This window comes from Castor canadensis, chromosome 11 (assembly GCF_047511655.1).
Source record: "Castor canadensis chromosome 11, mCasCan1.hap1v2, whole genome shotgun sequence".
In the NCBI taxonomy this organism is placed as follows: Eukaryota; Metazoa; Chordata; class Mammalia; order Rodentia; family Castoridae; genus Castor; species Castor canadensis.
The window spans coordinates 7,861,151-7,888,212 of NC_133396.1; the positions used below are offsets into that span (position 1 = coordinate 7,861,151).

Below are 27,062 nucleotides of genomic sequence, written 5' to 3' on the forward strand. Positions count from 1 at the left end.
AAGGAGGTATTTACAGAAGGCTCAAATGGCCAAAATGATATAAGAAGATTCAAGAAAGAAATGGGAAGAACATGCAAGCCTCGTGAGAGCCACCAAAAGGAGCTGCACATGTTAGGGACACCAAAGGCAGAGGTGCAGGAGCAGGGCGCTTTCCTTCTGTGTTGGTGTTGTGCTCCAAAGGGCAGTAGCCATATTGATTGGTCCGTAAGTTATCTGTGAGTGGCACAGTCAGAGGGACTCTCCTCTCACCCTTCTTCTCACCCAGAAATGATAGTGGCGACCTTCCAGGGATAAATGCAATGTGAGTGGCTAAGCCACAGAGAGACGGATCTACTGCACTGGATGACAGCCCTATAGTGCCGAGAGCCAGGTGACAGTGGGACAGCAATGGAGGAATGGGGGGGCACAGCCTCATTCTTAGAAGGACACAAGGCAGGCATGCCTCCCTGTTCACATAGAGGTCTGTGTGGAGGTAAAGGTGTCCTCGAGACACAAGACTCAAATATGAGTCCTCTTCTGCCACTCACTCCCAGGGGACCTTGGGATCCTCATCCTCTTACACTGCTGCCTCCCCATCTGTTAGAGGAGCAGTAATGACCTTGAAGAATCATCCTGTGGACTGTATGCATCTGAAGCACCTGAGACAACCTGGCGTGTTGCAGGCACTTAATGCACGCTGGCTCCTTCGCTGTACCTGCAGACTAGGAATGGGGCTGGGGGACCCAGAATGGAAAGGAACCTGTGAGACTTGCGAAAATTACCAGCAGTGCTCTCCCCGCTCCCTATCTCATTTATTTTATCTCTGGGAAATGTTGTAAGGTGTGCTGCTCCAGTTCCCCTAAATCCACTAACTGATGGCGCCACATCCCTTCTCTGTCCACAGTTTCAGGTCATCCACCTGGACACTGTGCCTGAATAGCTAGCTGCCCTCAACTCTCCCCAAACCACTCAGCACCTTTTCCCTAAAAACAACTCCTGCATTTTGATCTCAATACTACTGACCCTTCCCTCTCCTTCTACTGTAGTTTGGATCTTAAGGGTCCCCCAGAAAGTAAAGGCTTGGTGCCCAGTCTGGCACTATCTGAAAGATGTGGAATCTTTAAGAAGTGGGGCCTAGTGGGAAGTCTTTAGGTCCCTGGGGATGTGCCCTTGAAGGGGATTGTAGGACCTCGGTCTTTTCCTTTTTCTCTGTGTTCCCTAGCTATAACGGGAGAAATTTGGCTCCAGCCCATGATCAAGCATGATATGCTGCCTTGCCATAGATCCAAAAGCAATGGAGCCAACCAGTCATGGATTGGAACCTCCAAAACTATGAGCCAACATAAACCTTCCCTCTTTATCAGTTGATTGTCACAGATGTTTGTTATGGTGATGGAAGGCTGACTAAGACACCATCGGGCAACCCCACCCTGTAATCTAACAGCAAACCTTGATACAGCTCAGTAACAACCCCTAAGCCTCATGCTTCCTGCTGCCATCAGCTAAACCACCAGCTCTCTCCTCCCCTGCATCATTCTCCAGACAGGGAAATATTTTCCCCAAGTAGCTGAAAAGAAAACCAAGCCCGAAAGGACACATTTCCCCGTGGAGGGTCATCTCTACCCTGGGCTCTCCCACTGGGCTCTCAGTATACACCTTACCTTCTTTTACCCATGTCCCTCTGCACAGCTGTCTGGCAATGTCACTTCAGTGGCTTCCTGTGGCCCTTGGGATGAAGCCCCAGTCCCTGGACACAGCTTGCTAAAAAGACTAGTACAGAGGTCCATGCTTTCTCCACCTCCGTCTCCCTCTCCTCCCTAACCCCAACCACCATGGCACCCCAGCCACAGGGAGCTCCTTCCAGTTCTGATCAGAGTGTGGGGGCCATGCCATCTGTCCACCCCTCAAACTCTCTCACCTGCTGTTCCCTCTCTGTTTGTCAGGTCCCACTCCTGCTCTTTGCCCAGCTACAGTCTAGGCTTCAATGTCACCTTTTGAGGAAGTCTCTCCTCTGTGCTATTCATTCTTTGCATCACCCCTTACACTTTTGCTTCCATATACCTTCACTCTTAAAGTCTCCATCTTACACCCATGTGTCTTGATAGACACTAAACTCCGTGACTTCAAAGACGCCATCATCTAGTCCCCATTCTGGTGCAGAGCTGACAGTCTAGGTTTGATCAATGAATGGATGACCCACATAGCATTGTCCCCTTCCTCTATAGAGTTTCCCTGGCTGCCCTGCCAATGCTTAGTGGCCTGAGTTGTCCCATGTACCCATCACCCAGTTCCTGCATCACAGCGAGCAGTTCTCAGTGGCTCTTCACACTCTTAGTTATCTCTTGCCTGTGAATCGTATCTCTGCCCTACCAGGCTGACCAGGGCCTCTGGGTAAGGCTGTGGCTCCTCCCCTTTGTGTTCCCAGGGCCTGCCTGGCTCATGGCTGATGTGCACTAAGCATTGAAGGTCAATGAGTGAGACATGACTCTGAGATTCCCTGTGCTGAGAAGCTGAGAGTCCTTCACTCCATCTTCATCAAAGGTCACACAGAACTGTCACCTCTTCATCTTCTCCTTGAACTGTGTGGGACTCGCTGGGAGAGGCCAGAGATGGAGCCCTTGGCAGGCCTGGGGACCTGAGCTGACCCTGCTACCCAAACAAGTCCTTGTTGCATTCACATGCACACAGTCAGATTCATCATGGCCTCCTCACTGCCCTCAGGATGACCTGAGTGCCTTAGCATAATTTATACACCCCTGATGCTCTGGATCCCTGATCCTCACCACTCATTCATTCATTCATTCAGAACCAGAAACAGGGCTAGGAGATACGTCTTTCTCCTAGGAAGCAATGACTATTGCCCTTCTCCTCTTCTTGAGGAAACCAGCTGGAAGAGGCTAACTGATTCAGCCAAGGCCAGTCATGCAGCTCTTCACTGGAGAAGTCAGGCCTTTGACTCAACCCATCAGGCCAGCTTCATCTCTTCCACCCCACAGCTGCTACCTTGCACCTTCCAGCCCCAGCACGTTCAAAATACCAGAAGTTACCAGAAACCACCATGCCTCATGCATCCTGACTTTTCACAAATGGTACCCTTTGCCTGCAAGTCTTCCTGATCTCCCTTACCTGGTTTTATATCCTGCTTTCCCTTGGGATGCTGCTTGGGGACACCTGCCCTGGTGGCCTTTGTGTCCCAGCAAGCTGTGTCCCCTAATTAAGCAGGCCTAATGTTGCGTGCTGCCCCATAGCCAGATGGCTCCTCCATCTCCCTGGATGCCTGGGAGCTCTTGAGGCCCTGGGTGTCCTCCTGCTTACTGCCATGTCTCCTGGCATGAAAGCCCTTGCTGAGTGAGGGAAGTGAGCTCTAAGTGAATGAGTGGATGAAGTGCATGCTGGGCTATATGGCTGAGAGCCAATAGCATTTGTATGGGGTGAACATCAAGGGCACCAAAAATCTACAGGCAGGATAGGGGCTTTGTGGGAGGTGGGGATGGAGGGAAAGAAGGTGGGAGCAGGGCCGGTATATAAGGGAGGGGGTCCAGAAGAAGATGTTGATCTGAAGGGAAGAGGAGCTGAGGGCTGGGAGGCTGCGGTATGGCTGACAGTCACTGCTCCATCCCTCCCTCCCTCCAGTGCCCTGCGAGACCCCTTCCCATTCTTTCTCTTACCCTTTCCTACTTCTCATTCATCCTGTTGACAATCTCGCGTGGGGCTTTTTTGAACCACATGTTTTATCCCTTGTCACCAGCCAAACAGCCCTATTACATTAATTTATTGTCCTTTCCTGTAACTTGTAGCCTTCCTGTAAACTCTCCCTTTCCCATGCTGGGATCAGCCATTGCCAAACCACAGCCCGAGGCCTGCCCTCCTGTCCTATGGAGCAGATGGTGAACAGAGGTCTCTGCAACCCTACTGAATTGATCCCCTGACCTCATGGTTGCTTCTGGCCTCCTTCTCCCCTGTGTCAGCTCCCCATAGAGAGCTTCTTGGGGTTCACAGTGCTGGAACAAGCCCCCTCCTTCTCCTGGCTTCTTGGTTCCAAGCCCTCTCTCACTTTCTGCCCATGACCTAAAAGGGAAAGAAGCCTGGAGACGTAGCCTGACTGGCGTATCACACAAGGCCTAGGGGACATGGGTGGTCCGTGGTCCCAACCACATGAGGCAGGTGATTGTTTGTCATCTCCCAAGCAATCACAGTCCAACCCAGGCCAATGGGAACCATTTATAATTCTCACGAGGAGGCAAAGCCCTTATCCCGCCTCTCTTACACCCATGTATGGTTGAAGACAGAGCTGACTTCATTCCCCCTTTTAACCCATTTCTTGCCACCTAGCGGAAGGAACATGGACTTATAGACAGACAGCCCTGTATGCAAATCCCAGAGCCCACACCAGCCATCGGAGCAACCTGAACCATGTCTTTGAGCATAGCATCAGTTTTCTCACGTGCACAATGGGACAGTCATACTGCATGAGCTCAGTGATCACATGCAGACAGCTGAGCCACTAGACTTCATAACCATGGACAGAGGCCCTAGGAAGGTGGGACTCCAGCCCAGCCAGAGGAGAGAGGGGACAGCAAGTATGTGGCTTTTTACACCCCTCTCTGGATGGGGGTTTCCCAGCCAGAAAAAGGGAACACAGGAATGCCTCACCTGCTTCCTGAGCCCATGAACTGTATACACCCTGTCCCCAACCCACGGGGCTGGGCAGGGGCTTTAGTTCTGGGAAGGAGGAGACAGCAGAAAGAAGGGAAGATGTTCAGGTTTGCGGGGAGTGGGGGGCCTGCCGCTCTCCTTCCCAGAAGGGCTTGGCTTCCGGGGAATGAATGTGAAATGGCCTATGGTGCAGGGCCATCCATCACACGGGTGCCTCCTGCCAAACTGCCAATCCCATTGCCACGGACTCCCTGCTGCTCAGGATGGCGTCAGTCACCATTAGCTGAGTTCAGGCCCCACTGCAGAGCTGCTGGCATGACGTGACTAGGGGGCGGGCGGTGGTCAGGGAGGGCAAGTCAAGGCCTGTGTGTGAAGTGACCAGCAAGAATGGGAAGTGATGGTGGGGATGTGGGGGAGAGGTGGGAGTCATCACAGAACCCTCTGGAGACTAGCGGGTTCCTTTTATTTGTTCCTTCATTCAGTATTTACTGAAATCTGACTCTGCCAGATAAGGGACTGAAGGTACAAGGACTGAGATGTGTCCTCTAACAGTTTAGGTTCCTGGGGGTCATTCAGAAGTTTAGGGGCTTGTACTTGTGATGGTGGGCATGTGAGCACATAAGGAGGGCCACTTCTGCTGGGACAGAGTCCAGAAAAGCTCCATAGAAGGGAGAGCTCTGCTCAAGGTTGGCTGTATTTGGAGGTGCTAGTGAGGGAGTGAGCTAGTTTCCTGGGGCTGCCCTAACAAAGTACCCCAGACTGTGTGGCTTAAAACACCAGAGGTTTCTTGTCTGACGGTCCTGGAGGCCAGGTGGCCAAAATCAAGGTGTCCAAGGGCTGTATGCCTTGAAGTCTGCCAGGGAGAATCAATCCTCAGCTCTCCAGGTCCCTGTTCCTGTGGCTGTCATCAGTGTCCCTTGGCTATGTTTGCATTGCTCCAGCCTCTGCCTCTGTCCTCCTGGGCTGTCTTCTCCCTGGAGCAATGTCAAGTTATACTGGGTTAGGCAGGGTTAGAGGTTCAGTTTATCTTTTTACAGTAGTGGGGATTAAACTCAGGGCCTCATGCATACAAGGCAAGCACTCTACCACTTGAGCTATACAAGATAGGGTCTCGCTTACTTTGACTGGGCTGGCTTTGAACTTGCAATTCTCTTGCCTCTGCTTGCTGAGTAGCTGGGATTACAAGCATGAACCACCATGCCCTGCCAGGATATCTTTTTCGAGGGACACATTTCAACCCATAGCAGTGGTATAGTAGGAGCTGCTGATGTGCATTCAGAAGCACCCCTCCCCCCACATCAAGGAGGGCTCTCTGGGGGTGGGGAGGGAACGGGCTCTTTAAGTCCAGCCAGACGTGCTCAGGAAGCTCAGATGCAGAACCCAGTCTTGGAAAAAATACAGTGAATGTCTATCAAGCTCTTGGGCCCAATTTTACAGGTGGGAAAATGGACCCAAATGCTGTCATGTGAAGTGGGGTGCCTTGGCATCAGAAAATCTGAGTTTCAATTCTCCTTTAGAGTCCTCTGCCTCAGTTTCTCCATCTGCCAGCCAGAGAAGGTGAGCTAGCTCAGTGCCACAAATGCCTCTCCCCTGAGAAGTTTTGAGGCCCCAGCAGCTGAAGGTGTTCCAGGTATTAGGGATTGAGTCAGGATAGGGCTAGGCTTCCACCTGGCTCCTTTGAGGTCCAGTTCAGCTGCTGCCTCCTACTGCACCTCACCCACAGTTAGTGGTGGGGACCAAAGGCAGGACCTCAAACCCCATCTCTTTTTTTTTTTTTTTTTTTGTGGGAGGGTGTTGAACTCAAGAGCTTATGCTTGCTAGGTAGGTACTCTATGACTTAGGCCCACATCCCAGCCCTTTTTGCTTTAGGTATTTTTCAGGTAGGGTCTCACATTTTTTAGTCCAGGCTGGCCTCAAACCTCAATCCTCCCTATCTCTGCCTCCCTACTACCTGGGATTTACAGTCATGAGCCCCTGCTCTCAGCCCACAAATCCCATTTCTATGTGAATCACTACCTTGTGCAGATGCTTGTGGTGGACCTGGCCTACTGTCTCACTGGTGTGACTTTTCTTATGTCTCTGTTACTCTCATTTTACTCAATATCAGCTGCAGGGCCCAGGCTTCTGTGAAGAGGGATGTGGAACTGAGCAAGAGAAGCAAAAGGAGCCACAGAAGGGGAGGAGGCCCCTGACCTCCCCTGTGAATAACCATCAGAGGGTTGACAGTGGGGTCCACGTACATCTCCTTCCCCTGCAGCCTTTGGTCTGCCACCTTTAATGTACAACAGATGGGCTCTGTGTTTTCAAAGTGACAGAGCCGAGAGGCAGGGCTGGGAGTTCCAATAGTTCCCAAGTCTGGGTGATGAACACAACCTCTTGGAACAGAGGACCTGCCCTGTCCTCTGTCCCCACCAACAACCCCACCACCCTTCAGCAGACTGCCTCTGCTTCCCCAAGCAGGCAGGCCAGGCTGCTGTCCAGAAAAGCCACCTGCTACCAGGACCCCAGAGCATTTGTGGCAACCCATCCTCCCCCGTCTGAGCTCCACTGGGGCAAAGCCCTGCATTCCATCTTGTGGGGGGGGGGGGTCCTGTTCAGAGCTGCACCGTCTGATGACATGGGGTTTGTAGAAAGACCAAGATACCTAACTCAGGGTCCACCAAGCCACTTCCCACCATGTTGGGTTGGTTTGCCTCCACCAGCCTCAGTGCCTCCTGGAAAATGGGACCCCAGAGTGTCACAGTGTGGTATGGATAATAAAATGAGTCTAAGGCACAGAGCTGGCCCCATACAACTCCCATGTGGCAAGCCCTCAGCCAGGCCAGGTTTTCCTAGACCTTTGTTCACCCCCATGGCATTGGGAGGAATGTCATGTCCCCAGGTGCAGCCAGACACTGTAGCTCTGGAGGTTCAGGTGTTGGCACGATGTCAGGAAGTACATCCAAGCAACTGTGGCTCAACCCTGTATGTCCTCTGCAAGGCCAAGGCTTTCTGTCCTTGTTCAAAATAGCCTGTCAATGGGCAGAGGCTGGGGCCACTGAAACTAATTCAGGCTTCTAGCCCTCTCACTTGAGCCTGAGGGTACCTCCAGCCCCCTCAAGGCCCCAGAGAGGAAGACAGCATCTGGCATGGAGAAGTTACCCCCAGGGGTCTGGAAGGCCATGGAAGGACTGATTAAGGCTGAGCTTCCTATGACAGGAAGGAGCAATTAGGACTCATAGGCAGTCTCCCTCATGTAAGGACTGGGGTCAGGGGCGCACCTCTTCATCTTGTTTTCAATAGAGCTCAGATTCATATACCACTTCAGGATGAACACCTCAGTGGCACAGAGCACCTTCACAGCAGTGTGTGACCACCACTCCACTTAATTCCAAAGCATTCCCCACCCCCAGGAAAGCCCTGTACCCATTAAGCAGCCACTCCCATTCCCCTTCTCCCACCCACCTTGTAGCCCCAGCCTGAGCTCCGTCTCTAGGGACTTTTCTACTCTGGATGTCTCCTAGAAGTGGCACCCTGCAGTATGTGACCTCAGTTTGTGCTGATGGCTGGAAGTGACTGTGGTTGGAGCCCCTGTAGCTCTGCATGGGTCCCTCCCTCTGGGAGAGTCTTCAGAGTGGGAGAGGGAGCCCAGTCTGTCCCCCTCTGCAGACTTCCCTGTACGTGGCTCTGTGGACAGCAGACAGGGACCGGTGGTCCTGGGCTTTGATCTCAGCACAGCAGCTGATGTGGTGTCCCTAGACAAGTTACTGTGCCTCTGTGCCCAGGGGTGTCTTGCACTTGATCTTAGCCAAAAGGCCGAGAAGCAATGGGGTGTCTTGCTATTAGACCCTCACTGTCCCCATGAAGTTGAGAGGAGAGAGATGGGGGCGTGCAGACAAGGGACAATGCTAATTAGAGGACAGGATAGCCTGAGCCTCTTTCAAACAGGAGGAAAAGGAGCCCATAGCCCCTGAATTCCCCCCCAGTGAGGGGCAGGGCTGCCGGGCTTGGGCAGCTTTCTACAATCACATGTGCCAGGAAAGGGGTTGAGGCAAGTCGGGGAGATCTGCAGCCATGGCCAGAGAAGGGCTGCGTGGGGCTACGTGTGGCTGTGGCAGGCGTGTGCAGGCCTCTGTGTATAATCCAGCTTGTAAATTGCTCAGGGACTCTAACTGCGGAAAGGGCCATAGAGCCGTGTGTGTTATTATTTATGATAAAGCGCAGAGGTGCCTGCCAGCGACTGGAATGGGCTGAGCGCTGCGCACAGGATAGACGGCAAATTGAACTCCAATTTTCTGCTCTGCAGTCTTTGTTACACGCCACAAAGCTCCGGTACAGCAGGGTCACCAGCCTGATGAATGCACACTCCTCTTTGGCGGCCGGTTCCATCTCTCAGCCTCTGCCTGGGAGAACAGCTGGCTCTTTGCACTTCCATCCTCCTTGGCCCAGCTGTGGACTCTTTGCCTGGGATCAAACCCAGCCCTGCCCCAAAGGGAGATCAGAGGCCTTGGCAGGGGGCCTGGGTTCAAGCCCAACTCTGTCACTGACTGCTGCGTGACCTGCCCCTTGCTGTTCTGAGCTTCAGATGAGATGAAGGCACAGAAATCATGACACTCTGTCAAGCCAGCCGGGAGGACTAAATGAGAAGGCTTCAGGCACTCTCATGGATCAAGCTTTCAGCAAATGCTATCTTTCTTTCCCTTCTCTCTGGGCTGGGCTACCCTATCCTAACACCAGGAATGGGGGAAAAGCCACTGAAATTGGGTGGAAAGACCTAATTTCCGGGTGACAAGACCAGGGCTCTAAGACACCTGCTGCTTGCTCTGCTGAGGGTACCTTCTGTCAATATTTGGATATCGATGCTAGGGTCAAGTTAGTCACTTTCACTGGTGCCTGTCCCCCTGTCTTCCCTTCTGTCCTGTGTCCTTTCCTAGATGGACAAGAGGAGGAATAGGGGTCACCTATTCCTATGTGAAGCAGACCGTGTGACTGCTGATCCATCTCATAGCACAGCCTCTGTGTCCTGTGTCTAGTGACACCACTGTTGGCCAAGGGGGAGGACTCTGGAGACCCCCACATTCTCAGAAGTCTCCCCCACACATTTGGGAGACTGGTGTCTTCCCACCATCACAGTCCCCTGGCTCAGGGGATGGGCTGGGGAAAGGCACTCATGTGGTAACAGAGGTCAGAGGTCACCTGTAGGGAACCCTGAGGGCATCACCTGGAAGAGTGATGGGGTCAGGATGGGGACAAGTCTTCACAGAGACCCTGCACCTGGCAGCTGACCCCTAAAGCCGAACTTTATGGATTCCAGGCGCTTTCAAGTCCTTACCAGAAACCCCAGGAATTGCTCCAAGCTACCCCTTCCTGGGGGTAACTGAGGGGAACAGAAGTGTGGTCCCTGTGATACAATAGCGCTTCTTGGGAGGAAGTTCAGGTGTAAGTGAAAATTTTATTATCGCTGTTTTTATAGCTCAAATGAATCTGAACACACTGAAATAATGATAGCACCATTAGACAAAAACATTCTATCTATGGTGTAAGTTTAATCTCTGAACCCTCAGATGGGGGCATAAGAAAGGACTCCCTTCTTCTGTTAATTGCAAAATAAACCTGGCGGAAATGAGAACCATCTTTTTTCCATGCAAGGCTGGGGCTCTTCTGGTTTTAACTACCTGTGCTGTCCAGGCGGGAGGCCCTGGCTGCCAGAGGGGTTTGCAGAGGCCACACTAGCAAACGTGCAGAATAACAATGACCTCTTTTCCTGGGTGCTTTGACTGCACTGGCCCCTCTCACCAGGCACGACTGTCATCCCATTTTCCAGGAGAGAAGAATGAGGTGCAGCACTGGTACGGAGAGATACCCAGGGCCACATGGCTGAGGAATGGCAGAGCCCACTGGGTTTGAGCCCAGATGGTCCCATAGGCTCTCAGCTACTCAGGTCTTGCAATGGCAGAGCCAGAGGAAGCAGAATGATCCTGTGGGGTGGTCAGCCTCCACAAGGGAAGTGACCCGGCCGAGTGCCATAGCAAGTCACATGGCCCACATTTTCCTTCATGGATTTGGACCCTCCTGTGTGTAGGTCAGCACCAGGCTCTGGAGCTGGGGAGGTCAGGGAGCCAGTGGATGACATACTAACATGGATGTCTCAACACACGTGACGGTGTGTTCATACTACATGTTGTAAGGGAGCTACCCTCAGTAGTCTGAGGAATATGGAGAAGACATCAGGAAAAATGTCAGAGAAGACTCTGCATTTGAGCTTTAAAGGATGCCAGGCAGGAGCTAATATGGATCCAACACCAATGTGTTCCCAGCAAAGAAGGAAAGCAAGGGTTCCTTAGAGGAAGAGAGTGTCATGAGCAAAAGCCCTTGGGGATGGTGCTATGTGATCTGGGGTGGGACTCAGGCTCCCCCCGGGATTCTGTCCACATCCCATGCAGCATCTTCCTGGAACGATGGACACAAACTGCCATGAGGTGTTGTGGGAGCTTCCTAGGTCTGCCACAACACAGCCCCACGCACTGGGTGACTCAAAACTCCCTCTGTCATGGTGCTGGAGGTCAGAGGTCTGAGATCAAGGCACAGGCAGGAGCCAGGCACTCTCTGAAGATTTGGGAGAGGATCTGTCCTGCCTCTTCCTGCTCCTGGTGGCTCACAGCAATTGCTGACACCCCTTAGCTTGTAGCTCTATCATTCCAGTCTCTGCTTCTGCCTTCACAAGGCCTTTTGCTCCCTGTGTGCTTCTGCCCTCTGTCTCTTCTTTTGTGGTAGTCAGACTCTTCATCACTGAGACAAATACCTAAAGGAGGAAAGATTGATCTTTGGTTCAAGGTTTCAGAGGTTTCAGTCCATGGCCAACTGGCTCCATGGTTGTGGATCTATAAGGCAAGGCAGAGCATCGTGGCAGGGAGCATGTCGTAGGACAAAGCAGCTCACCTTGTGGCAGCCAGAAAGCAGGGCAGAGACAGGATGGGGCCAAGGACAAGATAGATCTTTCAAAAACACTCCCAGTGATCTACTTCCACCAGTCAGGCTCCTCCTTCCACAGTTCCACCACTTCCCAAGAGTCATTTTGAATCCATCAGTGCAGCAATCCATTGAGGAAGGCAGAGCCCCTGCGATCCGGTCATGTCCCCGTCTCTGAACACTGATGGATCGGGGACCAGGCCTTCAACACAAGCCTTTTGGAGGGATGCTTCACATCCAACCCCCTTTTAAAGATAGCCATCATATAGAGCCCCCATGACTCTAGTGCTCTCCAAGGACTCTACTTCCAAATAAGGTCACATGCTAAGGTTTGAGGAAGGCCATGAGTTTGGGTAGTGGTGGGGGGGGGAGGGTCACTATTCAAACTAGTACAAGCTTCCTAGGCAGACCTAGGAAGCTCCCACAACACCTCATGGCAGTTTGTGTCCATCGTTCCAGGAAGATGCTGCACGGGATGTGGACAGAATCCCGGGGGGAGCCTGAGTCCCACCCCAGATCACATAGCACCATCCCCAAGGGCTTTTGCTCATGACACTCTCTTCCTCTAAGGAACCCTTGCCTGGGAGACAACTTTATTCATGTCCTGTGATTTTATGAACCTTATTAGGACCGACCTTGTCATTCGCTCACCAGGTACTTGCTTAGCACCTGGTTGGCCCAGGGAGCCATGCCCAGTGCTGGGGCTCTAGACGAACAGGAACTGTCAACCCAGGCTCTGGCATCCATGCCATTATTTCTTCTCTCTGTAACTTTTTGGCTAGCTCTACAATGGACCCAGCTGGAGGGAGACTGGGAGGTAGGGTCTGGCACACACCCTTCCTTCCTCTACGGGAGCCCACCAGCCCACTTACAGTTCCCCAGGGCCATGTCGAGGCTCAGTTGCACCAGATGCTCTGGTGGCCAGGTCCCCCCTAATCAGATTACATGTGTATTCAAACAAATTGATGATCTGTTCCATTAGATGCTTTTGAACACGATTTTCTGAGCAAGAAATGCATTCATTCAGCAGCAGCTGCGTGGAAGCTGAGGTATAATTGATTGTTGTGCCCTCCCAGGCCCCCAGCATCAGAAGGTGCAGCTCCTGAAGGTCACTGGTGAGGATGGTTAGATTAAGGAGTGGCTAATGAAGCACTTGGCATGGAGGCCCGAGCAGGCCAGCCATCTGCCTGGAGACAGGCCAGGCAGGGGAGGGGCATAATTAGCATCTCATTAGTGGATCCCAGTGGGGAAAAGGGAAGGGGGGGGTGGGAAACCTAGGGTGTTCAAGGCCCTGACTGGGTAGGGCAGGAGCGGGAAGGCATGCTGGCTGGCCCAGGTGGTGGGAAGGAGGGGAACAGCTGGGAGCCTGGGTCCCTTGTAGAGAACACTTGCTGTGCCCCTGCAACATTCTCCTGGAGAAAAGAGGCCAGCAGGGCCCTGGCAGCCTCCTCTCTGGCCTCAACACCTGTTCCTGAGCCCCTGGGCAGCTTCCAGACTCGGTATCCTCCCCCACCAGGATTTAGGTGGCAGAGGGACCTATAGGAGTCACAGACATTGTGAGACAAATCCACAAAGAAGTCTGTAAACCCTCCTGAGGCCCAAGCTGTCTCTACCCCAGTCCTGAGCTTGGCTCAAACCATCCTTGTCCAAGCCTCCAAGTTCTGTTTTTTTTTAAGTCTTATATTTATGTGCTTTTTTATTTGAGGCACAGTCTCCCCCATGTAGCCCAGGCTGGCCTGGAACTCAGTACATAGCTCAGGCTGATATTGAACTCCCAAACTCATGACCTCTAGAGTGCTGGGATTACAGGCAGGAAACCACCACACCTGACAATGCCCTATTCTTGAGTCAGTTTGGAGTGACTGACTCCTAGGGAGCTGAATTTGGAGGGCTCTTAGGTGGGACACTCCGCTCAGAGACTCTGAGCTCCTGAGGGCAGTGATGCTGAGCAGTAGAAAATGGGTGAGGGATCATAACTGTCCCTGCCCCCTGCCCCTACCTCCTTTCCATGGAATTGCCCCAAAGGTTATATGGCAGCACAGGGACCCTCAAGTGGCCTAGCACTGTGGCCCCAGCTCCACACACTTGAGCCATCTGATTCTTCTGGCAGCCTCTGGGGCAGGTTTTTAGGTAAGGGCAGGGTTTCAGGTACGGCTAGCAGGTGAAAGTGCATGATGTCAAGCTTTAGGTAGCATAGGAAGTAGGGCTTAAAACACTTCTCCCACTGGGACCTTCACGCCAGACCCCTGGAAAGGGGTGGCTCCTGGGTGTCTTGTCTGTGGTGAGCAGAGTTGTGGGGTAGGGTCCCCAGCTCAGCCTCTTCCTCCAAGAAGCCCCCAAGCCTTAGCTGCTTGTATCTTCACTATTCAACCTCCTTCATCTGTAGCCTCCTCTGCCTGTCACTCACTAGCCCATCCCTCTGTACCCTGCTCCATCCCCTTGGGTGTCTGCCCCATTGTCCTTCCAACCAACCAAGTCCTCCCCAGCCAGGTCACCTGTACCCTCACCCCAGGGCAGGTTGCTGAGGCCATGACCCTGCAAGCTGAAGCAGGAAAGCCTGTCTGTGACCTCAGAACCAGTACAGAGAAAGACTACCAGCCACCCTGAATGTCCCGCCCCTCCCTCACCACCCATGATGCTGCAGGTCAGATGTGAAAGGTGGAACAGCTGCTGGGAGTCTTGTGTCAGCAACAGAAAGACCTGGAGCTCTGGAATCCACAGGCCCCTGGTGATATCTGGGACAGAGTCCAGTCACAGAAGCTTGCTGATCCTCAGTCTTCTCATATGTAAAGTGGGGACAGTAGTATTCCTTGCCTTGAGAAAGTCTCATGGTTCTTAACTGAGGTGAGGGACGTAAGACTGCATGTACAGAAATTCCATCAGTTGGATGGAGAAAAGGGGGCAAGAACAGAAACTTAGGGCCAGGGAGAAGTGAGTTTTGGGGAAAGGCTGAGCCTCTGCTCCCTCTGACCCAGGACCCATCACGCTCAAGGCCTAGTCGCCCCTGTCCTGGACATGCAGGCTCCCAAGCCTCAGGGGGCTATGGAGTTCAATTCAAGACAGAGGTGATGGTGGCAGGACCAGAAGATAGGGGAAGAGACGTTTGTAAGACCAGGAACCAAAGCCTCCCACCCTGTTCCCAGGCATTCCAGGGACACTCAGTTGGCTGAGCCATCATTAGGATTATAGAAGGGAGCCGCTGGAGGAGAGGTCTGGGGAGGTCTCAGAGCTGGAAGGGAATTTGTGTATGTCCAGTGTCCCTGAAGCCTACTTTGGGGGGCAAGTGGACAGCCTTTGACCAATTAGGTGACTGCAGAGGCCTTCACCCCTGGCTTCCTCCACCCTGCAGGCTAAAATTCCCAGCTTTGTGGGAGGTGCAGTTCCCAGGCAGGCTAGGAAGTCAAATCCCCTGGAGGGTGAGATGGAGGGAGCCTGGCCATTCTGGAGAAAGATGACATTATTTTGCAAGGGACTGGAAGGAGGGGCGAAGTTTATGTTGAGATTAGCTTATGTATGGGGCTATTTAGCCTGGAGCCTAGAGTCTAGGGATGACAATGGGTGTATTTAGTGGGCATATCAAGGGAAAATTGGCAACCAGGGACCCCTGACCTGCTACGGGAAATTAGAAGGAAGCCCTGGGCTGAGACCTCTTGCTGACCTCTGAAGTCAGCTCTTCTTTCAAGAGACTCTGGCTCTGGTAATCAGGAACCATTCCCCTAGCCATGTGACATCCCTGAATTATACACAAGACCTGTCCTTCCAAGTCTGTGACTGCCCACCCTGAACACTTACATGCATGTGTGCCCTGGATGCATATCTGATTGTAAACAAGCAATTCATGCCAGATGTGGTGTGAATACCTACAATCCCAGCACTCGGGAGGATGAGGCTGGAGGACCACAAATTCAAGGTCAGCTTGAACTACATTTAAAAAAAAAAAAAAAGCAATTCATACCTGGTCCACAGTATAAAATTTATACCTGTGGTCTCCAATCTAAAAGTGACCCAAAACCACAAAGTGGGTAAGTGGTCTCCCAACGCTCAATTCTCCCAAAAGCATCCCCTACAGCTACACAGCAAATCAATTTTTGCTTCTGGAGCACAACTTCTACAGGAGCCATGGCAGATTCTGCACCTTGTGTTTGCTGCTTATTGGAGGCTCTCAAAGATTGTTCCAGGTCCGCCTGCTGCAGAGAATTCTGTCATCAGAGGCACAATTGTTTCTCTGCCCAGTTCTCTCTGGACAGGCATTCCTGTTATATCCAAACTGTTGCTCTCCCAGCTCTGAAATGCTACCATTTCACATACACAACTGTCTGTGGAGGATAAATGCCTTGAAGAGCTGGGACCAGAAGACGCATGTGTTGTTGGCGTTGATACATTGCTCTCTGAAGATGGTGCACTGAGTCCCAGGCCTATGAGACAGGGTGCCCAGTGCCTGTCTCCCTCCCTGCAAGCTGGCCAGAGTGGCGTATCACCCTTGTGTACATCTTGGCTGATGTGATAGGGAAAAAACAGTATCTTATTCAGTTTTATTTTGCCTTCATCTTATCACGAGGCCGAGCATATCTGCATGTGTCCCAGAGTCATCTGTAGCTCTTTTCTTTGAATCATTCATATTCTTTGCCCATTTTTCCATTGGTTTGTTAATCTTTTTCTTATTGATTTGTGGGAACATTTTTTTGTATCAAGAAAATTAGCTTTTGGCTGGTGGTAAGAGTTGCAAATATCTCCCCTCAATTTGTTCTTTGTCACATCTTTGTGTGGATGGGTTTTCTTTCCCCTGTGCAGAATTCTCACGTAGTTCAAGGTATCATTCTAGTTTCTGACCGTCTGTAGTCTGTGTGGTACTTAGAAAGTACTTGGCGGGTTCTTCACTTTGCTGGCATTGTGTATTTTTAAACTTCTGTGATTTTTTTTCCCCTCATTCTTTTAAGAATTTCATTTTCGTGTTTAAAACATCCCATCCCTCCAGCATTTATTTTGAGGTAAAGTGTGAGGAAAGATTCAACTTTATTTTTTATTCCCACATGGCTCCCTGGCTGTTCCAAGCCATGTGTTGAATAATTGATCTTTTCCCCATGATTGGAATTCTGTTTTCATCATGTATTAAAAATCCCTATATGCTTTGGAGTTTATTTCTGGGATCTGAGACATCCCTTCATTGGTGTCTTCGTGAAGACCACGTAGTTTAAATTACCACAGCTTCATGAGATTGGCACGTCTGTGCCAATCTCCCCTCCTCCACAGGCCAGTCTTCAGTCTTCTTCAGACTTTTCTTGGCTGTTCTTTTGTGGTGGTTGTTTTTGGGTGAACTTTAGAATCACTTTGTCTAATTTAAAAAAAAATCTGTGTGCATTTGAAATGAGGAAATGTTTAAGAGAATGGCAGCTTCATACTGTTGATTCTTTTTCTCCACAATTCTCCTCCATTAGGTTATCCTCTTCCCATTGAGAGGGAAAGGGTGCCTAGCAGGCCTGCTTTCAGATGTGTTGGAGATCATTTGGCTAGTTGGACCTCCTGCCACTACCCTGAGTCCTGCATGGGGATCTCATTCCAGGATCCCTGTAGCCAGAGGGCAGGGACATTGCAGGAAAGGGTGACCTCACTCACCACAAAGGACTCAATCCCTCTGTGCTGCCTGAGAGGAGCAATAGGAAACACTGAGTGTAGGGCCTGGTACCCAGCAGGTGCTCAGGGAAGACCTTCCTCCCCTGTCCTTTCCCAGAGTCATTATCTCCAGCAGCCACTGGAATCAACCCATCCAAGGAGGAGTCACTCGTCCAGGCTGCCCTGCTCCTAGAGCCTGGGGAATGAACTGGCAAATGCAAACCTGGGAGCAAATTGCCTGTGAGCAGACTTTCAGAGGCAAGGGTGTCCAGGCACAGAGTGTGTGCAAAACGCACACACCCGCCCTCTCACGCACCAACACCGCAGTTCTGGCTCTGAGCCAGCCCTGCACCCAAGGCAGGTATTTAGTCACTGGAGGCTGTGAATGTTATTGTTTTAAAACAAATGAGCGATGACAGCCACGAACAGAGGGTTTTTCAAGACACGATTCAAAGGGCCCTTCAAAGCTGCTGGGGAATATGAATGCGCCTTTGAAGTGGGGATGTGCCCATTTGTTAAGCTGAGAGCCGAGCTGGCTGCTGGGAGGGCTGCAAGTCACTTTCCCTGGCAAATGGGCCACCTAATCCTGCCCAGCCAGAAGTGGGCCTGGACCCCAGAGTCACCAGCACCATTGGTAGGGACCAGGAGCTGGTAGTCATGCTTCTGAAAGAGGCATCTTCTCACCAGTTCCTCAGGCAGTACATAACAGCTGCTAAGAGCCATGGAGAGCTGCGCTTTGAGACATCTTTGGTCAGACACACCCTGGAGCGGGCATTTGGGGGCCTCTGGCCTGCATTGCTCTCTGAGCCAGCTGAAGGCTTGCTCTCTGGAGGCCACACAGTGAGAGTGGGTAGGAATGGTGGGGCTTCAAGGAAGAGCCCCCACACACACCCACAAAAAAAAACTTTCACAAGTTATGCACTTGTAAGATTGAACCCTGGGACATGCAGGTGGGGGGCAAGGTTTGGGGGAGCTACACAGCAGGGTCAGTTTAAAGGGTTCCCAAAGTACATGGTGATTTCTGCTGAGTTACAAATCCATGCTCGTGCTAGGTAGGACCTGGAAACAAAGGCTGAACCTGATCATGGACACTCCTGAGGGTGAGAGGAGGAACAGATTCAAGGATCCTGGGGCTTAGCCTGGGGTGGGGAGGGGACCCACTCTGACCAGCTCTAAGCTACCCCACCCAACCCCTGACACTATGTGTTTTTCCTCTTCCTTTACATTTCTCCCTTTCCTTGGCCAAAAGAAGAGTGTGTCTGGTGGTTCCCCATCTTTAAGCTCACTGGGGGATGTTCTCTCTGACCCAGGGCATTGGCCAGCACTGAGGATGACAGTATTCACCCCTACTATGGACATACACATGTTAGTGTTCAGGAAAGAAATGGTGGTGTACAGAATATCTACTCCAGGCCAGGCATGGGACCAGCATTGTCACCACTGTCTCATTTGGTCCTTTATGGCAACTATTTCTCCTGCATGTTCACCAATGGAGAAACTAAGTCTAGCCAGCAGTGGGGTGAACACACACAGGTTAGATGCCTGCCATTGGCCTGGAGATCAGGAAATCCAGGCCTGCCTTGCCAGTGGCTTCCTCTGTGACTCTGAGCACGTGGGACCTATGGAAGTCCTGTGGATGTGGCCTGAGAAACCTGGACTTGACCCCTGGTTTGCCACTGAGCTGCTTGTGGCAGGTCCTAGGTACACAGTGGGCACTCACTAAATGAGCTCATGCTGCATGGTGCTTTTTGGAACAAGCTTTCTCAGGCTGTCAAGTGTAAGATCCAGGGACTCAAGCTCTGAGTCTGTGTTCTTGCCTGGTTCCCATCCCCTCCTCCCACCCATGGTGCTGCTTCCCTGAGCGACATACCATCAAGGGCTCAGCCTCTGCAGCCAGTCTGTGACTTTGCTCCTCTCTCCCTCCTGTGAGACACTGTGCAGGTTTCTAACCCCTCAGGCTTCACTGTAACCTCTCTAAAAGGTGGGCTGTAGCCCCTGGAGTCATGGAGTTTCCAGGAGGGGGAAAGGGCATGTGTGAGAGCCCCTCGAATGAGGGACTCAGCAAGCAATGGAGTCTCTCTTAATGTTACCAGATGCTGGCTCCCGTTCCTAGTCCCACCCCACCCCCAACAGGCAGATGTCTCAAGGACAGGCTTGGACCTGTTCTCCCTCTTCTTCCACCTCCCCCTCCTTCCCTCAATCCCGTTGTCTACTTCTGCTTCTCACTTCCTCACTGGCCAAAGGGGCAGAGGCTCTTCTTCCTTCTAAGGCTGTTAGCCTGAGCAGTCCCTGAAGTCTGGAAACTTTTGTCCCTGTCAAAAGATGGGATGGGGTGGGTACAAGGAAAGGGGAAAGGAGGGTGAGTGTGATGGAAGTGTTTTATATTCATGTACGAAAATAGAACAATGAAACCTGTTGAAATTGTTCTTAGAAGGAGGAGGGAGGAGAAAGGAGAAAGATGAAGGGGGTGATTCTAATTAAGATATATTGTGAACATTTATGTAAATGTCACAATGTACCCCTGTACAACTATAATATGCTAATGATAAAAATATATTTTTAAAAAGAGCCATGGGAGCTCTTGCTCTGAGGGGCTGAGCCAGGCCAGAGGGTTGCGGTGACTGCAGAAGTGTGGCAGCCACTCAGCCCCACACCCCTGACTGGAGCAGCAGGACTTCTTTCCCCAGGCATCTGTCCTGCCATGAATGAGGAGGGTAAGGCAGGCTGGTCAGGGGCCCAGGATGGAAGGCGCGGAGGGAGCCCACTGAATAGAATTGTCCTTGATACCTTTGAGGGATTCTCCAGCCTTAGAGAGCAGGACAGGGATGGCCACCACATGCATCTTATGTCCACCCACCTCTCTGCTTACCTGGTGCAATGAATACATCCTTTGGCTAAGCCCAGAGAGCACCCCGCCCCTCCCTCCTTCCACTCTGAAAGGAGAAATCCAGAAGCAAGGGATAAGGAAGAGACAGGGCTTCCAAGGAGAAAGAGACAGAAGGTGGCCTAGTTTGTGACACAGCAGAAGCCATGAGTCTGGCAGGCTGGAGACTTGGCTCTGCTTGGTAGGTGAGAAGGACTCACAGTAAAGTCAGGCTGACCCAAGTTCAAGTCATGACTGGGAAGTGATATGACCTTGGGCAAGTTATTTGACTGTACCTGCCCCATCCACCTTGGGTACTGAATGGACCACACATATAGCTGAGCAACCACTAACTGGTGACTTTGTACCCCTGTTTCCTGCAGATGATGTGGCCCCGTACTTCAAGACGGAGCCGGTGCGGACACAGGTACACCTGGAAGGGAATCGCCTGGTGCTCACATGCATGGCCGAGGGCAGCTGGCCACTGGAGTTCAAGTGGCTCCACAACAACAGAGAGCTGACCAAGTTCTCACTGGAGTACAGGCAAGCCTCCCCAGTCCCTACCCCTGTCTTCCTGGCCAGGATGCCATGAATCTAAAGGGAAATGAGGGTGGAGGGATTGGGTGACATCGTGGAACAGAGTCTTGACTACAGGCTCCCATTCCAGTTCTCCTGGGAGGCTGGGGTGCCCTGCCCCAGAGGTGACACCCCTGCCCCCGTTGATCCCAGCAGAAGATGGCTGGTGGTACCTGTGTAATAGTGAACAGGGCAGAGGCCATGTTGGAGGTAGGGACTCCACCAGCATCTGTGGCTGTAGCTGTGGGTATGACCAGAGTCCCTTCCTTACCTCCCTACCTACAAGAACTTTGATATCTCTAGGGGGCTCTACTGGAGGGGCCTTGGTCCAATGGAGGAGTGAGACATGCAGGTGGCCCACTGAGGGTTTATCACTCCTTATGTGTGCTCTGGTGTCCAAACACTAGATCCAACTAGTCCTTCCCTACCCAGGACACAGCCAAATGGGGAAAAAGAGGAAGGAGGCAGAATACAATGGCTTGCTGACAGCAGTATGGTAGATGAAGCGGCTACTCCCCCAGCCCTGCCTGGCCTCCAACCTCCTTCCTGCCCTGCTGAGCAGGGACACAGTGCCCCTCCTCCTACTCTTATCCTCCCATCTCTGCCTTTTTTATTGGCTCCCAGCCCTGTGACTTGTGATTAATCCCCAGGCCTGATGTGCATAATTGGTTTTGTTGGGGAAACAAGATTGTCTTGCCCTGGGGATGTTGATACAAATCTGCCGAGAGGGACAGGAATGCAGATGAGAGGAATGGGTTTGATTGCTTGAAGAGCTGTCCTTTGCAGAGAACCATCCTTTCCTTCACATAGCAGGGAGATCAGAGTTTAGGGTGACCCCTGCACACCCCCAGATCCCTTCTGCCTGGACCCTGGACTGGATAGGCTGGTGTTTTATGGCCATGCTGACCAAGGAGGGAACAGGAAAGGCCATGGCAGGAGGACCCTCTGTGGAAGGAGACCTGGGCCACCAAAGCAAGAGACCCAGGGCTGTCTGCTCTGGGCCTCTGGCTAAGGTGAGGAGACCAGAGGAGCCTCCCTGAGTAGTGAAAGTTTTCAGATGGGCCCAGAACCACTCCTGCCCACCACCTGGTGCCTTTGGGCCCATTGACAATATCTGAAAAACCCCTGTATCCTCTTGGATGGTGAATATACTTGCATACCGTGGATGCAAGTGGGGCCACAGCCTCCAGCCTACCCTTGACTTGCAGTAGGGAGCTGGAGCCAGGCCCTGGAGGAACAGAGTCTGTTTCTCAGGGCCCTTCACGTAATGTCTTGAGCTGCCAGAACACAAGGATGGGCACCATCCAGAAGCAGAGCCTAGCTCAGCTCAAGTGTCAGTCTTGCTTACCCACAGAATGAGTCACTTTTGTCAGCTCAGCTCGTCCTTGGCAGCATCCAGGTAGAAGTCAGGATGCAATTGTTAATGTGGTAATGATAATAATAACTATTGTCAATGAAGAATTTATTTGATGGTAAACCTTATGACATGTGCTCTGCAATGATGTCATCAAATCCTGCCAACATTCTTGTGAGTAGGCTGCTGTTTTCCCCATTTTACAGATGAGAAAACTGAGGTTGAGGGAAGTTAAAGAATTCACCCAAGGTCAGATTGTAGAGCCCAGCTTCAAACATAAGTTGTCTAACTCCAGAGCTTGGATTCTTTTCCATCCTCTACCGTGCTGCTCATGGAAGAAGGATTGCTGCAATTGCTTCCGCTTCCTTAATATGTATCCTTAGCAATCTTTCTGCTAACTGTGCTCTGCAAGTTCTAGAAAACAAAGCAGTGGGGAGAATGCAAATATTCCATTTTATAGCTGTGTTGGGTGGAAGTCATTCAGGGGAAACAAATGAGCTACCACTTGGGAAACTCGTCCCTTTGCCTTGTCACCACAGGAGTGTTGGCTGACTTGGCATGGTGGCAATGAGATGCCTGAATGCCAGGCCAGTCAGGAGGTTCCCCTAATCAAAAACTAGCTGTGCCCATGAGGCCATGGCTGCCACTCTCAGCGTGGCCCCAGAACTCCTGATGGTGGCATCTCCTTCCCTCCTGCCGCTCTGTCTGAACCACACCAGCTTGGGGTCTCAGAAGACCTCCTACACAGTCCTCTTCTCCACCTTTGGACCTTTGTCCAAACTGTCCCAGCCTTGGCTTAGAATTACCCTTCTCAGAATCTCCTCTCTCCTGTGGGGCCCAGCCAAATGCCTTCTCCTGATTGTACACATGTGTTTTCTCAATCTCTCTCCCTATCTCTCTTTCTCTGTCTCTCTCTCTCTCTCCCTGTCCATAATACATCCCATTACACCTTGTCATTTACATAAGACACTGCAAATAGACCACAGAACTAGGTCAGAGCCTCCAGAGTCTTGGCAGTTCCGGGAACTGTCCTAGAACCTAGAGCTGGACACTTCCTTCCAGGCAGTTCAACTGTGCCCACATTTAGGTTCACACTTTGTTCTCATGTGGTAAGTGACCCTGAGAACTTCAGGTGTCACAGGCTACAGCTGCATGATTTCTAAGTAGATTGAATACATAGAAAGTCCCAGGGAAAGATTCTGATTGGCCCATCTCAGATCATCCCTTCCCTTCTCAGATCATCACAGTGGGCAGCAGCATATAGCACCACAATTGTCCAGGCCTGCCATATACATCCATTCTAGGGACATAGGCATTCCCCACCCTTCAGGCACACACAGGGGTGAGGGTTGTTTGCAATCTCTCTCTCTCTCTCTCTCCTTCCCTCCCTCCTTCCCTCCCTCCCTCCCTCCCTCCCTCCATATACTAAGCAATATTTCTTAAGAATAAGGCACTCTCCCACAGAACCACAATAGGGTGAGAATTTAACACTGACACAACATTGCTACCAAACACACAGTCCATACTCAAACTTCTCCACTTGCTCCAACAGCCACTTCTTCAGCCAGTGTTCTACCCACTTTGTCGTTGTTGGATACAGGATCTAATCAAGGATTAACTGCACATATGTCATGATTCTTTGTTCTCCTTCAATCTAGAGCTATCCTGATTGCTTTTTCCTGTCTTTTGTGGCATTGACATATCTGAGAGTCCAGCCAGTTTTGCCAAATTTCCCTCAGTGTAGACGTGTCCCGTTATATCCTCAGGCTTAGATTCACATGAAATCTTTTGGCAGTCATGTGGCATAGATGTGTGCCCTGGATGCTTCATGCCAGAAGGCACCTGTCATCAGGTTGCCCATGAGAGATAGTGGTTGGTTTGACCACCTCGTCAAGATGATGTGTCATGTCTCCATCGTCAAGGCGTGGCAGTATCTCTTTCCTTTGTAATTGATGTGTGACCTATGTAGTGATTATTCTCCTCCCCAGCAACCCTCCATCGACAAGTCTTACCTAAATCAATTCTTACCATGGTGTTTGCCATAAGGAGATTTCCCATTGTTTCTTTGGCTCACATTAGTTGTCATTCTTTTATAAAAATTCTTTTTCTTACTGGGCACCAGTGGCTTTTACCTATAATCCTAGCTACTTATGAGGCTGAGATTAGAAGGATTGCAGTTCAAGCCAGCCCAGGCAAATAGTTCTCAAGACCCTGTCTCCAAAATAACCAGAGCAAACTAAGCTGGAGGTATGGTCAAGAGGTAGAGAACCTGCTTTGCCTGAAACCCTAAGTTCAAAACCCCTCTGGACCACAAAAAAAAAAATCTTCTCACTCCCTTTAAAATAATGTATCAGTAGTATGAACTCATGGGTTATATTTTATTCAAATACACAATTGAATAAAATATAATATATATAAACAAATATATATATTCAAATATATGTATTTTCACCCAGTGCTTCTCAGTTCATCCATGTCATTATTCATTTCAGTGCTTGTAGTAACTCAAATCTGGCCAATGGAGCCCCTTCAAGTTGGATTGTGTGTCCCTTCAATTCTGAGCACTTCTTTGGTTTTGGCTCAAAAATGTGTTCCAGGTCCCCTTTTAAATAAATGCATGCTGGAAATGCTACTATGTAAGAGGGTGGCCAGCTGGACGTCTCACAGCTCTCTGGCTACTACTTTCTATGGAGGACTTTCTAGTCTTTTTCAAACCCTGGCTTTAAGCAGGGAGATAATGTCCAATTTTCAGGCAGAGAAATGACTACATTTTCTCGACAAGTTGAAAGAAAATAAGAGTACAAGTACTGCCATAAATTTAACTGTGTTTCCTACCCTGAATCCAAAGGAAGAAGTTTGTATTCATGGCCAATCTCTGAGCATCTTCATTCCTGGCAGGATTTGTTTTTTTTGTTTTGTTTTTTTTTTTTATTTTTATTTTATTATTCATATGTGCATACAAGGCTTGGTTCATTTTTCCCCCCTGCCCCCACCCCCTCCCTTACCACCCACTCCACCCCCTCCCGCTCCCCCCCCTCAATACCCAGCAGAAACTATTTGCCCTTATCTCTAATTTTGTTGTAGAGAGAGTATAAGCAATAATAGGAAGGAACAAGGGGTTTTGCTGGTTGAGATAAGGATAGCTATACAGGGCATTGACTCACATTGATTTCCTGTGCGTGGGTGTTACCTTCTAGGTTAATTCTTTTTGATCTAACCTTTTCTCTACTTCCTGGTCCCCTTTTCCTATTGGCCTCAGTTGCTTTAAGGTATCTGCTTTAGTTTCTCTGCATTAAGGGCAACAAATGCTAGCTAGTTTTTTAGGTGTCTTTCCTATCCTCACCCCTCCCTTGTGTGCTCTCGCTTTTATCATGTGCTCAAAGTCCAATCCCCTTGTTGTGTTTGCCCTTGATCTAATGTCCACATATGAGGGAGAACATACGATTTTTGGTCTTTTGGGCCAGGCTAACCTCACTCAGAATGATGTTCTCCAGTTCCATCCATTTACCAGCAAATGATAACATTTCGTTCTTCTTCATGGCTGCATAAAATTCCATTGTGTATAGATACCACATTTTCTTAATCCATTCGTCTGTGCTGGGGCATCTTGGCTGTTTCCATAACTTGGCTATTGTGAATAGCCTGGCAGGATTTGTAACCAAATGTGTGTGTGTGTGTGTGTGTGTGTGTGTGTGTGTGTGTGACAGTTGCACAAAAACAGTCTCATGCATCTATCTAAGTCAGTCATGTGTTGCTTAATGTAAGGGATCCATTCTGAGAAATGTGTCCTTAGGCCATTTTGTCATTGTGCCAACATCATAGAGTGTGCCTACAGAAACCTCAGTGGTGAGGGCAATCACTTGACGTGGTCTTTGATGCAATCAGGAGACATGGTGAACACAAAATGAATTGGGCATAGCATAGCAATTGTTTTACAATAACCTTTTTATTTGCAAAAGGAATACACTCTAAATAATGATAAAATTATAGCATAGTAGATACATGAACTCGCCATGGTCATTTATTCTCAAGTACCATGCCCTGTACACAATCACGTGTGCTGTTCCTTTAAAAAGATGGGCAACACAGTGAGTTTGTTCACACCAGAATCATCACACACACGAGTGAGGCGTCGTAGTACATGTCAGGTGTCACTGTGCACTAGGAATTGTTCAGCTCCATTGTGATCTTCTGGAACCATCAGCATAGATATGGCCATTGTTGACCTAAATGTTATGGAACACATGACTGGTTGACAGCGGCGGCTGTGTGTCCACATCCATTACTGGGAGGACACTTTGGAGTTGGGTTGCCTGAGTACAATCTATGACCTTGGGTAACTTTAGCAGCTCTGATACCATCGTCTTCTTGGTGAGGCTGACCCCAGAGGTCATCGTCAGGACCACATGAGATTCTACAGTCAGACATGAAACAAATGGCACTTGGATTTGCAGGGTGTCCGTCTCCATAGAATCAAGAGCAAATCTGATATCCAACCTACCAGGACACATGGTATGGATGGATCTGTCTCCAACTCACTCTCCTGGGGCTCTGCCCACCTGTTCCGACCTCACTGCTGTGGTCCAGAAGTCCTTTTAAAAGCACTCCACTGCGGCAAGTGTTGTGAGAACACCTTGTGGGAGCAAATTTTTGTCCATTTTGAACCCAGCCCTGACTTCCTGGTTTGAGAAATATAGTAACTGTCAGCTGGAACGGTGCCCCTCAGGCACAAAACAAAATCTGACCAGAACCAAAAGAAATCCCTTTTCCCACATGAGTGGGACACACTGTCAGGAAGCGCTTCCCAAAGGTCAGAGCCCCACTACAGCTCCGATAGGCACCCAGCCTCACAAAGTGACCGATGCAGCCTCACAAAGTGACCGATGTGAGCGTGCTGAGGGGCTGGGGAGGGACGCAGTATTCCTTGGGACAGACAAGGTCTCGTGCACCTGTTAGGGCGTGGGAAGGCGAGTCCTTCAGTCTCTAGGCCCAGGCCATGATTACAGGCCTGTCTGTGCACAACCTGTGGGTACTCTGCACTTTTCTGATTGTATGGGATGGTGACTTACCAAGCCA

At 50.6% G+C, this 27,062-nt stretch overlaps 1 protein-coding gene across 2 annotated transcripts in view; it reads left to right on the plus strand.

Annotated features, from left to right (window-relative positions):
- Sdk2 (sidekick cell adhesion molecule 2) overlaps nucleotides 1-27,062 on the plus strand; it is a 266,943-nt gene that overhangs the window by 101,015 nt on the left and 138,866 nt on the right. For both annotated transcript variants that reach the window (XM_074045223.1, XM_074045222.1), the window contains exon 2: nucleotides 20,440-20,599. In XM_074045223.1, the coding sequence (XP_073901324.1) occupies nucleotides 20,440-20,599 (160 nt within the window). The remainder of the gene's footprint in view (nucleotides 1-20,439; nucleotides 20,600-27,062) is intronic.